This window comes from Hemicordylus capensis, chromosome 4, assembly GCF_027244095.1.
Source record: "Hemicordylus capensis ecotype Gifberg chromosome 4, rHemCap1.1.pri, whole genome shotgun sequence".
Lineage (NCBI taxonomy): Eukaryota > Metazoa > Chordata > Lepidosauria > Squamata > Cordylidae > Hemicordylus > Hemicordylus capensis.
In genome coordinates, this window is record NC_069660.1 from 123,827,654 (window position 1) to 123,845,267 (window position 17,614).

At 46.1% G+C, this 17,614-nt stretch overlaps 1 protein-coding gene and 1 long non-coding RNA gene across 14 annotated transcripts in view; one reads left to right on the plus strand and one right to left on the minus strand.

Annotated features, from left to right (window-relative positions):
• The window catches only part of HFM1 (helicase for meiosis 1), a 151,710-nt gene that overhangs the window by 595 nt on the left and 133,501 nt on the right, over positions 1-17,614 (minus strand). For all 13 annotated transcript variants that reach the window (XM_053243306.1, XM_053243303.1, XM_053243304.1 and 10 more), the window contains 2 exons: positions 1,287-1,395; positions 202-353 (listed from right to left, as the gene is read on the minus strand). In XM_053243306.1, the coding sequence (XP_053099281.1) occupies positions 202-353; positions 1,287-1,395 (261 nt within the window). The remainder of the gene's footprint in view (positions 1-201; positions 354-1,286; positions 1,396-17,614) is intronic.
• On the plus strand, positions 179-4,014 carry LOC128322301 (uncharacterized). Its single transcript, XR_008305658.1, has 2 exons — positions 179-379; positions 2,077-4,014. It is a non-coding gene; the product is annotated as an uncharacterized LOC128322301 (long non-coding RNA).

Genomic DNA, 17,614 nt, shown 5'->3' on the forward strand with positions numbered 1-17,614 from the left:
TATGAAATCAGATTATTTTTTTCCTGAAGCGTAACATGTAGTGTTATTCAACTATTATTTTAGAGTGCAATTCGTTGCACAGAAAGCTCAAGATAGCTGGTTAGATGTGAGCTCATGACCTTTCTGAAATACCTGTTTAGATACAATTATGCAAACTGCAGACGAGGCTCTGGCAGTACGTACGCAAATCTTTTTCATTACCTGAGATCAGCCACTTTTGTCATTCTTTTGTTACAGATAAAAAAGTCCCCCATTCCAGAGAATTGGTAAGACTCTGAGGCTGTTTCCGAAGTTGTAGTCCACTGTTCATTTTTCAGCAGCCGTGAAGGATTGTTTCCTTCTTCAAAGCCAAGCTATAACGTAAAAGTCAACAACAAATGTGAGTTTCAAAATTACCAGCTTGAACAGATACTCTCACACCAAAAATAGAATTTTACCATGTGGAATATAATATCATCCACACTTTACCAGTGTATTGTGATGTGATATGATTCTGAATGCTAGGATAAAGAATGGACTTGCATTGTTTTTAGGCATATATAATAGGAGACTTAAGATGTAGTGCTATGAGTGTTTTTTGCCATCAGATAAGTACTTAGCAAGAGGTGCAGTGACTCCAGGGCATTTTTCACACAGCAAGCTTTACTGCGACTTTACTGCAAGGCTTTATTGGGAGTTCAAAGTTGCCTCCCACAAAACGCCACAAAAAGTGGATTTTTTTTACCCTGGATATAAATCGGGCTACACTCTAACGCACAATGAAAAATCCAAATTGTGTGTGAAGTGCTGCCCGCAGGGACTTTGGGGTAAGTCTGGCCAATATGTGAACGCACACCCTCTATTCCAGAGGAGATGCAAGCAAAAAGCCATGTGAGAAAAACGCCCATGTTATAATTAGTGGCCAGGCATTATAAGCTGATTCAGAATGTTGCCTTGACCAAACCACAATGGATCACCATTACTGCACTGACAACCTCTATAGCCAGATCAAATATCAAAAATAACAGAGTCCTGTTATGCAACAAGCTAGAAGTTGATTTGTTAAAATAAGAGCAGCATAATAAGCAATGTGTTAAAGTAATAAGAGCTGCATAGTGAGTCAGCTTAGAACGAATAACCTTCCAGAAAATGCAATGTAATGAAATCCTAAGCATCCAACACTCACAAAGAAGTAAAAATGTACAATATTTAACAAAAGTAATTCATTATAAACTATTCAAAATTTATGTGCGCTCAGCAGAGCACTGAGATGCAAGAGAAATGACTGGATTTGTATTTTGACTTACAACGTTTTTATTTCCATAGTCTGTAGGTGATTTCACATTTGATAGTGGAGTTGAGGAAAAATCAGAATTTTGTAGGCAGATGTCAGGTTCCTCTTTGAATATCGAAAAACTAAAAAAAAAAGTCCAAAGCAAACTTAAAATGTGACGTCAATTGTATAATGAGTTGTGTATTATATTTGGACACATTTTGTTTTAACATTTAAAATATGTCTATTCTGGGCAGCTGAAGCAAAAGTGCACATCTCTGTGCTTTTCTTCCCCCCTCAGTTAGGGCACATCTGCAGAGGGCTTATTTACAAGATCTCTAAAAGTCACTATAATCCAGTCGTCATGAACCATAAAGTGTACTGGTTCCCTGCATGGGCTCTGAGCTGATGTGCATGAATTCAAGACCAGTGCTTGTTGTGCAGCCTGCATGGAAGGTTTCATGATATTGGCATATATGTGGTTTAGTACCTGTCTTTTCTTTGGACACTCCCTGCATGCTGTGTTTTGTTTTAAGGACATGGAGCCAGGGGTGCAGAAACATCCCTTGCAGATGCACCCTTTCCCATCAGAACTGTCCTCTAAAAACCCAAGTGCCCTTTATCCAGTTAAGGTTTGATCATATAAAGTGCTCTCTACATCTGAATAATGTGAATTTCAGCCCTGAAAAGCTTAAGATAACTTGATGACTGCCACAACCATCTTGTGTGAATTGGACCTCAGTGGGCCAAACTGAGGTGTTTGAAAGTATCTTAATCATATTTTGGGCTGCTACTAAAGTTTTTTCTTCTTCTTCCTATTCTAGCTGGCAGATGAAGGCTGTCTGAGTGTTTCCAAAACAGCTGGCACAGTCAAAAGGAGATTGCTATTTGCAGACAGAGACTGTCTTAGTTCAGGTGGCTGGATAGCAGGTAGCAAATAATAGTCAGAGACTACAGAACAAGGGACAATCAAAAATAGCTCTGTTGGACTGTTTTGGATGGGAACGGTAGAATTTCCAGGGCAGGCTTTTCCATCTTAAGGAAACTTTCCAGAGGTTAGGCCGCAAGTATGGCAGTATTATGCACTGCACTGATAAAGACATTTGTAGCATTGATTTCCACACACTTCAAAGACTATTTCCTTCTTCTCCTGAATTAACTGGTTTTAAACAAATATGACCCATAGCCTTCCTATCTATTAAGATTTGGAAAAGCTTGGTTCCTCTTTGAGATCCTGGCTCATATACACACATGGACAAATGTGTTGGTACCCCTCCACAAAAAAAGAAGAACCCACAATTGTCTCTGAAATAACTTGAAACTGACAAACGTAATTGGCACCCATCATTGTTTATTCCGCATTTAACAAAAATCAGACTTTGCTTTAGAGTTTTGATGCAACAGAATATTCCAAATAACACAAATGAAAATGGCATGGACAAAAATGATGGGACCCTTAACCTAATATTTTGTTGCACAACCTTTAGAGGCAATCACTGCAAACAAGCGATTCCTGTAGCTCTCAATGAGACTTCTGCGCCTGTCAACAGGTAGTTTGGCCCACTCTTCCTGAGCAAACTGCTCCAGCTGTGTCAGGTTTGAAGGGTGCCTTCTCCAGACTGCATGTTTCAGTTCGTTCCATAGATGTTCAATAGGATTCAAATCAGGGCTCACAGAAGGCCACTTCAGAATAGTCCAATGTTTTGTCCTTAGCCATTCTTGGGTGCTTTTAGCTGTGTGTTATGGTCATTATCCTGTTGGAGGATCCATGACCTGCGACTGAGACAGAGTTTTCTGACACTGGGCAGTACTTTTTGCTCCAGAATGTCTTGATAGTCTTGAGATTTCATTGTTCCTTGCACACTCAAGACACCCCATGCCAGACACAGCAAAGCAGCCCCAAAATATAACTGAGTCTCTTTTCATGTTTCACAGTAGGTATGGTGTTCTTTTCTTGGAAAGCTTCATTTTTTCATCTGTGGACATAGAGCTGATGTGACTTGCCAAAAAGCTCCAGTTTTATAATTAAAAAGCCAGACTGGAATTTGCTAAAATGCATATTGACAAGCCACAATGAGAATGTCCTTTGGACAGATGAGACAAAACTGGAGCTTTTTGGCAAGTCACATCAGCTCTATGTCACATCAGCCTTTTTTCGTGGAGGGGTACCAACACATTTGTCCACGTGTGTACAGAGCAAGGAAGTACTAGTGCAGTGAGAAAGCAGCTTAACAGAACCTTCTAAATAAGTGCACTAGTGCAGCAGGGAAGTGGCGATTTTTTTTCATCCGCCCCTTCCTCAGGGCTGCACAACCCTCAAGGACATATTTTTGGGTGGCTCAGAGGGCTTCCTGGTGAAGGGTAACACATCAAAAAAGCATTTATTTATAGTTAGTTAGTTAGTTAGTTATTTCAATGTATATATTCAATTTATTGAAAGATATTGGAACAGAAAAATATATTAGAACATACAGTATACACAATGCATATTATACAAAATCAATGCACAGCACAAGAAACTGTTACTTTTTAATTTTAAAGGTGCTTTTGTATTTTCTTGCATTCATATTCTTTGCAAATAGGGAAACCAAGATTCTTAAAGTGTGCAACTCCAATATCAGCTGGAGTGCTTTTTGGAAGGAACCTTGTAATCAACTGAGCATTTTTACCTGTAACTAAAAGCTGAGAAAGCCTCAGATGTAAACTGTCTGTAGTATTTTGAATAAAATTTATTTTTTCATTTTGTTCTTTGCACATTTTAACCAGCCTCTTTGAGTGGATTTTTAACTCAGGAAAGTGGGGTTGGAAAGGGGTTTACTCTAGTGCAAACAGGCCTCAATTTGATCATTCAGCAAAAGCAGGTTGCTTACCTGTAACTAATGATCTCTGTGGGCATCCATGGTCACTCACAACTGAGTCTTCTGCACCTGCGCAGAAAGCCACAGAAGAATCTTTAGTTCCATTTAGGCGCATGATGGCCCTTTAAGTCATAGGGATATCGGAGCCTCAAAGGGTGCCTATGGTACGAACAGTAGAGCATCTCTTCGGTTCCTGAAACAGCCACTGTAAAGAGACTTTCATCATCCAGAGGAGAGAAGACAACCAACAGTACAGCACCACAGGTAAGTGAATAAAATAAAGCAAAAAGAAGCTAGCAGAGGGGAAGGACGGGCAAGTGTTGTGAGTGACCATGGAACCTCATAGAGATCATTAGTTACAGGTAAGCAACCTGTTTATCTCTGTAGGGGTCCATGGTCACTCACAACTGGGTACGTGGCTAGCTCCCGTGTAGAGAATAGGAGCGTGCATGGAACTAGTTGGCCTGCTTCGGTTCAAGTCTGAACTGGTCCGGCCAGTTCTGTCTGGCACCCCCTTGAATACCCCCCCCCATTTGGTCCAATCCGGGGAGTGGGTTTGCTAATTTTTTTTAATTCACTTACCCCCTCTGGGGGATTTCTTCTAGCTGGTGGGGGGGTGTCCTGTGGGGCTTTCCCCTCCCCGCACCGGCATTCTTGCACCCTGTTTGGCCAGGCCATGCAGAGACCCATTGCACAGGTGTGGCAGCCTACAAAATGACCACCGCGCCAGAGGGGGGAGAGCCAGCTGAACGGCCAGTTATGGTGGCAAGGAGGCTGGTGGGAGAGAGGGAAATGCTGTGGACCCCCACCACCACCTTGAGGAAGTCCCCCGGAGTGGGTAACTGATTCCCACATGAGAGGTAAGATTGACTGAAGAGAGATCATACGAAACTTTGCAGTTCGAACAAACTTGTTCAACTCTCTTTAAGTCTAGGATGGGGCGAAGGCCACCATCATGTTTGGGGACCTGGAAGTATCTTGAATAAAACCCAGTGTGCATGGATGAAGGTGGCACTGGTTCTATGGCATCCTTTTAGAGAAGCGAAGCTACCTCTTCAAGAGTAGGAGTTGAGTGGGTGGATTTTATGCCTGCATGGGTGGGGATGGAGTCAAATTCAATATCATAGCTGTCGCGCACTATGCTCAAAACCCAGATGTCTGATGTAATAAGAAACCAGGAAGGGAAGTAGGGGGCTAGGTAAACAGCAGTTGAAGAGAGAGGAAGAGACACTCCAGGTCAGAGATCTCAAAAGGACTGTTTAGGTTGATCTTGGGCCTTTGATTTTGCTGGCCCTTTTGGCACTGGTGGAAAGAGCACCTGGTATATTGTCAAGATCCGCCTCAGTAAGAACTTCTACCCTGCGTGGGGCGAGGTTGTTACCATTGCTGAAATTGAGGCTGATACCTTTGACGGTACAAGGACAGCTGTTGGGACTGTGCAACAAAACCCAAACAGTTTTGGCTTTGAACCAAGATTTTTTCCCCCCAGCTGTTACATGGTCTCATCTGTGTCCTTAGAGAATAAGCCTTCCCCATCAAAGGGAAGGTTTTCGATCTCCTCTTTCATGCTGAGCTCAAGAGGTGTGGAGCAAAGCCAGGCATGACACTGTAACACTATGGACTCTGCCAGCACTTTTGACTCAGTTCTCGTGAGATGCTTAGTGGTGCTCAGTTGTTGTTGAACTCAGTCCACCAACTTTGAGAGAGTAGACAAAAACCGGCCCTTAAAGGGTTCAGGCAGGGTGGCCGCCTCCTCCTTCATATTGTCTCACAGGGGTTGTTGACACTTGGCCATACAGGCCATGTAATTAGCCACTTTGAGGGACAAGCAGCCTGATGAATAGAACCTCTGGGCTATGGAGTCCAGTTTCCTCCCTTCCACTGGTGCTGAGTGCTTTCGGGATGATCTGAAATGAAGTGCACAATCAACCACCAGGGAGTTCAGTGCAGGATGTTTTAAAAAGAAAGGGCAAGAAACCTCTTGAACACAATACAGTTTCTCAAGTTTCTTGCATGGCAGAGTAGCCATCACAGGAGCTGACCAGGCAGTCTTAGTAGCAGCCACCAACGGCATCAACTTTGGGAGTGCTGTAGGGTACACAGCTCAGGAACATGAGATATAACTATACACCAGATCTGTTACAGAGTGTCCTCCAGTGGAGGAATCCCAAGGCCCGAGCCGTTCCTTGTATCTAAGCTTGATATGACTTAGTCTGATTGCCCACACTTTCATCCAGTGAAGTGCCCAGGGGGATTTCTGAACCATCAAACTCGGGGAAGAGGATCTGTAGGGTGCAGGAGCAATGGTGTAGTTGGTGATCCCAGAACCAAAGGTGGATACACGGGTTCCGGGAGTCTAGGTGGTACAGGAGGCACTGGTCAGGAAGGCACATGAGGGGCTTCTGGAGGAGGTTCAACAGGTAGAGCTGGAGTAGCAGTGGTGCTCTAGGCAGTGGAGTGGGTGGACCCAAAGGGACAACAGGCACTTTAAACGGATTAGGAAGTACATGCTTAGGTTCTCGAAATCGCATCATCTTCTACAACCTATTCTCCTCAAAATCATAAGGGCGTGCCAGAGAACCTAGAGGAGAACGAGGACACTCTCTGTGCCTGAGGTGAGGTGAGTCAAGTGTGCCTGGAGAGCTACTATAATCCAAAGGGCCATACTGAGCCCATGAAGCTGAGAAGTGGTAGCGTTCCCTAAAAGGCAGCACTGAAGGGCATCATGAGGTCAAATTGGAGAGGCCACTGGTAGGGGTTCTAGGGACCAGCAAGGGAGAGTTGGAGTCCTCCATATCCAGGCCCTGTGAGAGTGTAAAACCTTTAAATGTGGAACCAGAAGGAGTAGAACTAGTCGAGCCCAGGAGTTTCTCCAATTCCTGGCACCGCAAATTCTGTAGAGCTGGAGACTCCAAGGAAGGTGTAACCAGGACCTCTGTTTGGGGTGTTTGAGGAGCCCTTCCATTCTGTTTGAGGAGACTGCACTGGAGTTCCAGTCTGTGAAATGGCAATCTGAGACATCGGCACCAAGCGAACTGGCGACAAGGTCAGAAACTGAGTCGGCACCGGGACCAGCTCCGACAGCATCGTCTGTGTCCCTGATGCTGCTGGCGTTGAGCACTTTGGAGTTGAGGACGTGGTTGATACTGACACTGAGCATCCCGGCATCAAAGGTCGCTGTCCTGTCAAGGTTGGTGGAATCTTCCTGCTGTGCTTCAGCACCGAAGGAGTCGGCGCCAGAAGAGGCGAGTACAACGCCATTGGCTGCGTGGATGCCGAAGAAAGAGTCTTCGCCTGCACCGAGGGCAAACTCATTAGCACTGAACCAGATGCCAAAGACTATTCAGGGGTTGCTTTAAGCCTGGACAGCGACTATGATGGACCATGTTTCTTCTCCTTGCGGGTCTCCGATGATGCTGAACGATCCCACTCATGCCTATGCTTATTCTTTTCACACACACTTTCCAAAGGCTTTTAAAAAGAGTCCATCGATGTCGAAGTGGTGGGCACTGATGGCACCGAGATCTATGCCGAGGGCACCGACCTATCAGGCGCCGTGACATGAGGAGGCAAAGGTGGGCTCAGTCTCGGAGTTCCCGGTCAGAGTATATTTTCATATAACGAAGCCTTCAAGCAGAGTTCATGACTTAAGCGTGTTTTCTCTTGAAAGGAAAGGCACGCCATACATGCACTCATGTTATGGGAGACCCCCAGACAAATGAGGCAATCAGCATGCCCATCAGACGATGGCACTGTACCTTTGTAAGTGGAGCAACACTTGAAGCTCTTAGTGGAAGACATATCCAGAGTCCAAAAATAATCAGAGGTTGATCCAAGAAATCAGAGATAAAACCAAAACAGAAGGAGCAAGCAAGCCAAGTCCAAAATGGTCTGAGTCAGTCCAGAAAATCAGAAAACAGTCCAGATAGCAGATTAGAGTAGTCAGAAAAAACAGTCCAAAGTCAAAAAGCCAAGAATCAGTCAGAATAAAACAGTCTCTAAATCTCTTACAGCAGGGATGGGGAACCTTGGCCCTCCAGCTGTTTTTGAACTACAACTCCCATCATCCCTAGCCACAATTATTGTGGCTGGGGATGGTGGGAGTTGTAGTTCAAAAACAGCTGGAGGGCCAAGGTTTCCCACCCCTGTCTTACAGGATCCAAGAGATCCTTAAGAGGCAGCGTGAGCAGCAGACAAGAAGGAACTGAAGAAGGAGATGCTCTACTGCTGGTACAATAGGCACCCTTTGAGGCTCCAATATCCCTACTCCTTAAAGGGCCAACATGTGCCTAAATGGAGCTAAAGATTCTTCCATGGCTTTCTGTGCAGGTGCAGAAGACCCAGTTGGGAGTCACAATGGACCCCTACAGAGACCCAAGGTATCTCACCATGTGTAACCTTGTATGTGGAAGGTTTTTGTACTTCTCCAATAGAAAGAGAAGGAGAGTCTCCCTGGAATTCCACCCAAATCCTTTGTGTGTCTGTGTATGTGTGTGTGTTTAAACTCTGTAATAATGGGGGGGGGGGGCAGCGAATACGCTTCCGGGGAAACAGGAAAGTTTAAAGGAACAGCCTTTGTGGGTGAAAACACAGAGAGGGGATGATTCAGCATTTTTCTTCCTCTCACGTGGGCTTGCCTTAGGACAAAGACTGGTTAAATCCGCTACATTAATCAATTTAAACCTGTCCGCTTAATATCCAGTATTCTCCTTTTCATTCTCCCTCATTAAAACCTGATTTAAAACAATTCTGTTAACCATCTATCATATAATGATAAATCTATTCTGGGTTAGAGCCTCACATCACTCAGTGAATGGAGTTTCTTTTATTCATGGAAGGAGAGCTGTGTTCACATAAGGACCCCTTCCATTCTTGTAAGGGCCTCACCATGTGTGTCTCATCACTATCAAAGGTACAGCAGACAACTCAAAACAGTCCTTTTGAGTTTTGATGCCTGCTGCAATGGATTTTTAAACTGATTTATTGATGCTATTTTTGAATCTATTATTATGTTAGTATGTCCATATTTCAATTGAACATAATGCAAGAAAAACAGGTTGCTCACCTGTAACTGATGATCTGGTAGAGATCCGTTGACATCCATAAGAAGTGGGTACTGCGCCTGCGCAGGGACCATGCGGTAGCTATGCCGAAGCTTGTTGAGGCGTCCTGACCACGCCCCCACGCTCTACGCGTGCTATTTAAGGGCGGTCAGGACGCACGTTCCTCAGTTCTTGGACAACCGCCGCCAAGGTGACGACCATCCAGGTGAGTTTGTGAAGGTATTCCATTCTTATCATACACATATAGGATCCTTCCAGAAACAAACACTGCACACTTGGCACACTACTGCAGAGGGGTAGGAAGGGAGGGTCTTATGGATGTCAACGGATCTCTACCAGATCATCAGTTACAGGTGAGCAACCTGTTTATCTGGGTCGAGATCCGTCGAGATCCATAAGAAGTGGGTGTTTGGCAAGCTCCGAAAAGGAGGAGGGTGCAGTAGTAATCAAGGTAATACCCTTTTTAATACACTCCTCCCAAAGTTAGCCTCTGCAGCAGAGCGAACGTCTATAGCGTAATGTTTCACAAAGGCAGTCTTGAAGGACCAGGTTGCAGCTTTGCAGATGTCCATGAAGGTCACTCCGGAGAGGTGTGCAGCCGAGGAAGCATGAGCCCTGGTCGAATGGGCTTTGATGGCTTCCAGAGGGGTTCGGTTCTGAAGCTTATATGTATACAGTATCAGGTCCACCAGCCATCTGGACAAAAGTTGACGGGAGATGCAGGTCCCTTTGGAGGAGCCTGCATAGGCCACAAACAACCGAACTGTGTTGCGAAACGACCTTGTATGCGACAGGTAGAAAAGGAGCGCCCTGCGTACATCGAGAGAGTGCATGGATCTTTCCAGAGCCGAAGTAGGGTTCCTAAAGAACATCGGGAGGACAATGTCTTGGTTCAGGTGGAATCCGGTGACTATCTTAGGTTGAAAGGTGGGGTCCATGCGCATCAGGACCTTATCTTGGTAGAATCGAGTGTATGGGGGGTCACTCCTCAGAGCCATGAGCTCACTAACACGTCTGGCCATCGTGACGGCGATTAAGAAAGCAGTCTTCCAGGAGACTAGCTTCACAGGTGCTGTTGCCATGGGTTCGAATGGCGATTCGGTGAGCGTGGAAAGAACCAAGGAGAGACTCCAAGGCTCCACAGGTGGCTTGACCGGAGAGTAGATGTTAGTCAAGCCCTTTAAGAAGGCCTTACTTTCCAGGTGAGAAAAGAGGGTTGTGCCATCTGCACCAGGGTGACGCGAGGACAGGGCAGCCAGGTGTACCTTCAGAGAAACATTAGCTAGGCCCTGGGCCTTTAAGGAGGAGAGGTAAAGCAGTACCTGCTTTACAGACGCATGCTGGGGCAAAAAAACCCTGGCTCTTGTGTAGTTTCGGAAATGGAGCCATTTGCTAGCACAATTTTGCCTTGTCGACTTCTTCCTGCGATTCAAGAGGATTTCTCTCAAAATCCTACGCGCCACACGGTCAGTCTCAGGGTGTGTACGTCTGGGTGAAGGATGAGGCCATCGTCCTGAGAGAGCAGGTCCGGTACTTGTGGAAGACGTCGGTACCTGTTCTGGGACAGTCTGCGTAGCTGTGGAAACCAAGATTGCCTTGGCCACCACGGCGTTACTAGGAGACAAGAGACGGGAGTTGCTAGAAGATGGGCCACCACCCTGGCAATTATCGGTTGAGGGGGGAACATGTATGGTAATTCTTTCGTCCAGTCCAACTGGAAAGCATCCCCCAAAGACATTGGGTCGTGTCTCGCCCTGGAACAAAAGCGGGCACACTTCATATTCAAGGCTGTCGCAAATAAGCCCACCGTCAGTTGAAGCCAGTGCTTGAAAATGGGGGTGATATACTCTGGTTTGAGTGCCCATTCGTGGGGCTTTTCCTGAGGGAAAACCCGGCTGAGGTCGTCCACTAGGACATTGTCCATCCCCTTGATGTGGACAGCTACGGGTGAGACTCGGTGGCGGAGGCACCAATTCTATATTTGAACAGCGAGGGCACAGAGACTGCGAGATACTGTTCCACCCTGGTGGTTTATGTAAGCCAGAGCTGTTGTGTTGTCCAGTTGAACTTGCACGGACAAGCCCTGGAGGAGTGGCTGGAAGGCTTGTAGTGCAAGAAAAACTGCCAGCAATTTGAGAAAATTGATGTGCAGTTTGGCCTGTGTCGGTGTCCACCTGCCCTGAGTCCGGTGGCGGCCACAATGTGCTCCCCATCCCTGAAGAGAGGCGTCTGTCGTCAGCCTGACTGATGGGATTGGGGTTTGGAAGGGTACGCCTTCAAGGAGATTCCGTTCCTCCGTCCACCAGGTGAGTGAGTCCAGGACCTGGGGTGGGATTTCTAAGCATCTTTGTTGGCTGTGCCTGGTCGGGTGGAAGACAGAAAGGAACCACAACTGGAGTTTCCTCATTTTCAAGCACGCAAAGCGAATGACGGTGTTGCAAGAAGCCATCAAGCCCAGAAGGCGTTGTATTGTGCGAGCTGTTTGAACAGGGAATTGTTGGCATAAATGCACTAGTTCCCGAATGCGTACATATCGCTCTTCTGGCAAGTATGCCTTTTGGTTGTTTGTGTCCAAGACAGCTCCAATGTACGTGGTCACTGGGACTGGGTCCAAGTGAGACTTCTTCCAGTTCACCTGAATGCCCAGGTCGCAAAGCAGGTCCAACACACAGTGGATATGCGAAAATAACTCGTCTTTGCTCTTTGAGGTCAAGAGCCAATTGTCCAAGTATGGATAAATCGAGATTCCAGCGTCCTTAGATGGGCAATCACTGGGGCCATGCACTTCGTAAAGACCCTTGGGGCTGTAGACAGTCCGAAGGGTAAGACATTGTATTGGAACACTTGCGTTCCTACAGTGAACCTCAGGAACTTCCGATGCTGAGGTCATGCTGATGTGGAAGTAGGCGTCCTTGAGATCCAGCGTCGCAAGCCACCTTTCTCCTTGTAGGAGAGGGAGAATTTGTTGCAATGCCATCATGCGAAACCTCCAGACGCGTACAAACTTGTTCAAATGGCGGAGGTCCATAATGGGATGAATTCCCCCATCCCGTTTGGGGATTTGAAAGTAGCGGGAATAGAAGCCTTCCCGTCTGTCTGCCCATGACACCGGGGCTATTGCTCCTTTTTGCAGTAGCTCGTTTACCTCTTCCTGTAAGACACGTGTTGGAGGGGTGAACCTCATTACCGTGAACCATGGTATCGTTCTGAATTCGATGGCATATCCCAAGGATATGATCTTCAGGACCCAATGGTCTGATGTTATGCGGTGCCATGCGGGGGCATGGCTCGCCAGTCTGATGTAATGTGGCAGCACAGATGATGGTTGAACCCCCGCAGGCAGAGACGGGGAAAGAGGAGGTGTCAGTGAGTGGACAGATGATTCAGGGATGCTTTTGGGCATCGGTGGATTTGCGCTGTGCTTGGCCAGACTTAGATTTGGCCTGATAGTTCCGCCTTTGGAACTGGTTGTAAGGCCTGCGGTAATCTCGGCAGTCTTGGCGATGGTACGAAGGCCTTTGTCGCTGGAAAGAGGAGCGGAACCGTGACTGGTAGGAGGTCGAAGTGGAAGCCTGATTCGTAAAAGTTTTTGCTGTAAACTTTGACTTGAGTTGTTCCATCGTCGAGTCGGTTGCCTCACTGAAAAGGCCAGAACCATCAAAGGCCAGCCCTTCTATCTTCTCTCTCATGTCGGGCTGCAAATTAGTGGAGCGCAGCCAGGCATGTCTGCGGAGGGTGATTGCAGCAGTCATTGCCCGGGACTCACTCTCTGCCAAGTGCTTTGCGATGCTAAGGAGCTGTCTGGTCAGGTCACCGGAGCGCTCTAAAGTGTGGCAGAATTTCTTTCGAAACTCATCTGGGGGTAATGTGTCAAAGTCCGTAAGCAAGTTCTCCCAGATGCTGTGGCTATATTTAGCCGTACAAGCAGAGTAGTTCGCCACCTTAATGGAAAGGCAGGAGGTTGAGTAAACTTTCCTGCCCAGGAGATCCAATTTCCTACTTTCCTTGTCAGGTGGTACTGTATAGCGCTTCCCAGTTTTAGATGTAGCTGCGCAATGAATCACCAAACTATTTGGCGCAGGATGCTTGTGGAGGTAGGCATTATCCTTGTCCTGGATGCGATACAAGCTTTCTAGGCACTTAGACGTCGGGGTGGAGGTGTGAAGCACCTCCCAGTCACATTTGGCGGCCTGCGTTATAACAGGAAGCATTGGCAAAGCAACAGGTGCTGTTGACTGGGTCTTGAACATGAAATTATAGACCGGGTCATCTATGGTGGCTAGATCTGAGTGAAGGTCCAGTCCTAATGCTTCAGCCATAGGCCGCACATGTTTATGATATGTTATGAGTTCATTCGGTGATACATAGGTGGCAGGGGCCACCTCTGTCAGCAGCTCTACAACAACTTCCTCTTCCTCCTCCTCCTGGTCTGATACAAAATTGGAGGAACCACAGTGGTCAGAGTGTGAGGTAGATGGTGATGCCGACATTGGGGTCTGGGTTTCTGCAGCAGTCTTTTGAAAAAGAGGGAGATCTGCCTGGGTGGACATCGAGCGCGTCCCAACAGATCTAGTTTGCGAGGCGATTTAAGTTTGTGTGAAGTCGACGTCGATGGAGGAGCCGAGGAGGACTTAGGGGGAGTCCGTTTCCTGATGTTGAAGGGCAAGGTGTCCCCAGCAACGAGGGGCTCAGCATGTCGTCATAAATAGCGGCCCGAAGATGAAGCGCGCGATTTTTCCGGGTTTGCTTGGAGAAAGACAGGCATATCTTACATGTGGTGACGTTATGCTGTTCACCCAAGCAGATGAGGCATAAGTCATGCAAATCTTTAGAGGGGAGTTTTGCTTTACAGCGCTCACACCTCTTAAAGGATTTCTTTTCGTCAGCCATCGTGCCGTAAGAGAGTCGAAGGATCATCAGCCAGTCAATAAGTCAGGAGAGCCAGAAGAGTCCGTCAGCCAGTCCGAGTCCGAGAACGAGGGAGAGAGTATGTCAGCCGGTCCGAGTTCAGAACGAGGGAGAGAGTACGTCAGCCAGTCCGAGTAAAAAGAAAAACCGATGAAACAGTCCGTTGGAGAGAAAAACAGATCACAAACTCTTGAAGAAAAATATGAGGAACTTCCCGACTAGCGGCAGACCAAGGTCTTATTGCAACGGCGGTCGGAAAAGAACTGAGGAACGTGCGTCCTGACCGCCCTTAAATAGCGCAGAGCGTGGGGGCGTGATCAGGATGCCTCAACAAGCTTCGGCATAGCTACCGCATGGTCCCTGCGCAGGCGCAGTACCCACTTCTTATGGATCTCGACGGATCTCGACCCAGATCAGCCTTGCTTGATCAGTCCAAGGCCTATCTAGTCCAGCATCCTGTTTCCCACAGTGGCTCACCAAATGCCTTTGAAAAGGCCACAGGCAAGAGGTGAGGGCACACCCTCTCTCTTGCTGTTGCACCCCTGCAACTGGTATTCAGAGGCATCTTGCCTCTGAGGCTGAGGTGGTCTATAGCCAAACTAGTAGCCATTGATAGATCCGTCCTCCATATATTTGTCCAAGCCCCCTTTAAAGCTATCCAAGCTAGTGGCCATCACCCCATCCTGTGGCAGAGAATTCCATAGATTAATAAGAACATAAGAAATCTCACATACAATTGTGAGTCTGTATCATCATTATCATGACAATTACACATATTTATATACCATCTTTCAACAAAAAAGTTTTCAAAGCTGTTGACAAAGCAAAAATTATGAGAAAATTGCTCCCTGCCTCAAAAAGGTTTACAGTCTAAAAAGACACACACACACACACACACACACACATGTTACCTGGGAGACCCCAGTTACCACAAACCAGACAGACAAGGATGATTGAAGGAAGCAATAGTCACCATTTATTGAACCAAAACCAGCGCTGGTGGCTCTTTCCTGTGCCTCGTGGCCTACCAGGAAAGACGCCCCGAATCCCCCGGTTTTTGGGGTTTTAAACCTTGGCATTGTTACACATCTGGGCGTTAACATTTGGCCCAAGAACCAATTAGTTCATTTCATTAACACATGTGTTTGCCTCAGGGCTGGACTTTGCTCTGAATTCCGGTTTTACAGAAAAGAGATAAGCAAATTAAGAGAAGATTCTTTCACATTCTAAGAAGCAGGGCAGTTTGGAATAAGCCGATCATTCGATGCCTATGCTAATGAAGTTTGCAACACCCGTACCCTCTTCCCCCACCCTGTCTGTCCTTGGCAGATAAGTAACTCAGCAAGGAATTTTCCATTCCACACTTGCAAACTCTATTAACCATTTCTTGACCAGTGCAAACCTGAGTTCTGTCTCACTCTTTTTGCAAAGACACTTTCCCATTCCATGAGAACAAAGTAATTACAAAGCAGCTTTCAGAAAAGGCATTTCCCCCTCATTCCACATTTCCCCCCTTAGAAGCCATTTTATGGCTTCTCTTCCTGAGGTACATAGCCATTATATGGGGGGCAGTTTCTTTTCTTACTATCGCTGAGATAGTGGATTGCAAAGCACTGGTTATACATAGTATTATGCAGGGCAACAGTAGCAGTATTAACACAACAATAGGAAAGATCATAAACGCAGATTTCAACCAGTTTAGATCCAGTGAGCCAATTCCATAAGTCCCAGTCTGTCACACTGCCGATCCTCTGAAGGCTCCCCTTCCTTTCACTTGACCACTGCTTTGGTCTGTAATAGAAAGACATCCCTCTCGGGAGAGACAGTTCAAGGCAATCCTGCTTATGCTAGAAATAAAAGACAGATGCATGTTTTACCAATTTCCCTCCCCTGGGTAGGGACAACATGCTGAAACTGAGTTCCTGAGTAGCCCAATACAATAAATAAACCTGAGGCTATTTTCAATTTGATCTTTTGGCATTTTCTTTCCAATTTATGTTCTTGTTTTCCTGCTTGCCCTCTTTTCTCCCCCCGAAGTCCAAAACAGAAGATAATGTCTTCATTTACTTCACCTGATGAGCAATCCTGAGCAGGAGGCAAAAACAATGAAAATCAAAAAGAGAAAATAATAATGTTCACATCCATACCCCCTTGTGGGTTCGTTGACTGTAAAGGCATTAAAATCCGACAGGTCAAACAGTCTTGTCTCTCGAGAGGCCACAACATAAGCTCCAGTGCTCGAATATCCAGCTGTTTCTCCAAAAAGTCCAGAGCGGTGTACTGCATAAGTCTGCTCTTTCACAACAACCCTTCGAAGCAGGCCAGGCCGTTTAAATAGCTGGCCCAGTGTCACCCAGCAGTGTGGTCGAATGAGGATTCAGACTCAGGTCTCCCTGGTCCTAGTCTACCACTCTAACCACTACGTTGGCTGCCTACATACTTACAGACTTCTGTCAGGGCAATCAATCTCCATCCAGTGTATCTGACTTCATGATTCGTCAGTGACATCTGGCCTTTGGGATTTTAACTGCCCCCATCTAAGCCACGTGTAGGTAGTGTTCCAGCTCTCCATCTTCAGCCTCATCACTAGCAAGCTTGGTAGGGCAACAATATCCTCAGAAAAACCTATAAAAGAAACAGTCCTTGCCCCCCAAGAAAAATACTATACCTATTGAAACAGGATCAAAACCCCTTACGTGAGGTCCAGTGTCTCATGAAACAAACAGGCTTCCTAGTTAAAAGATATCATCAAGAAAAATGTCCATAGTTTCGCCGAGGAGTGAAGCCTGTGATAAACACAGTCATTATCCAATCTCTAGTCAGGAGCTGTGAAAACAGGGTACGGATTGTACGACAACACACAAACTTGATTCCTATTAAACTGGGAGGTTTTCCAGATAACATGCAAACCAGTCTTGTGGAACTCCCTTCCACTTGCAGGAGTGGCAAAACAAAATTCCTTTCACCAAATCTCATGTCTGGGATCTGGAATTTCAAGATCCAGCTGCTGTGAAGGCAAAGCAGGGCTGGCGGTGGGACGAATTTATAAATTTTGAAGCCTCAGACCCATTGATAATAGTTTACAGCAAAATCAATTAGCAGAAACATTTCATACATATTACAAAAATATAAAACAATAACTGCATTTGACTATCTGACTTAAAATCTCTTTTCCTTCTTACCCACAATGACAAGTTGCTGTTCAGAGATCTTCCTTTTCACTCAATATTGGGAGTGAGGAGACTACACTCCAGTCATAATTTAGCATTTGCATGTTGGAAACACTTTTCCATGTACAGTCTATACAAAAACAACTGAAACAGAGTTAGAGGAATCTAAGAGCCCCCTCTTTTTAGTCAAGCAATTTCATTACAGCCATAGGCCATACAGAAAATGTAAAGAAAATTAAAAGTATACATTAATACAGAACTTTTCTCCAAGCTCCCTTTAGCTCAAGAAAGTATTACAAGTTTGTAATAAGGAAATCACCATAAGCCAATACTACAGTATAAAATCACATTTGGCAAAAACAA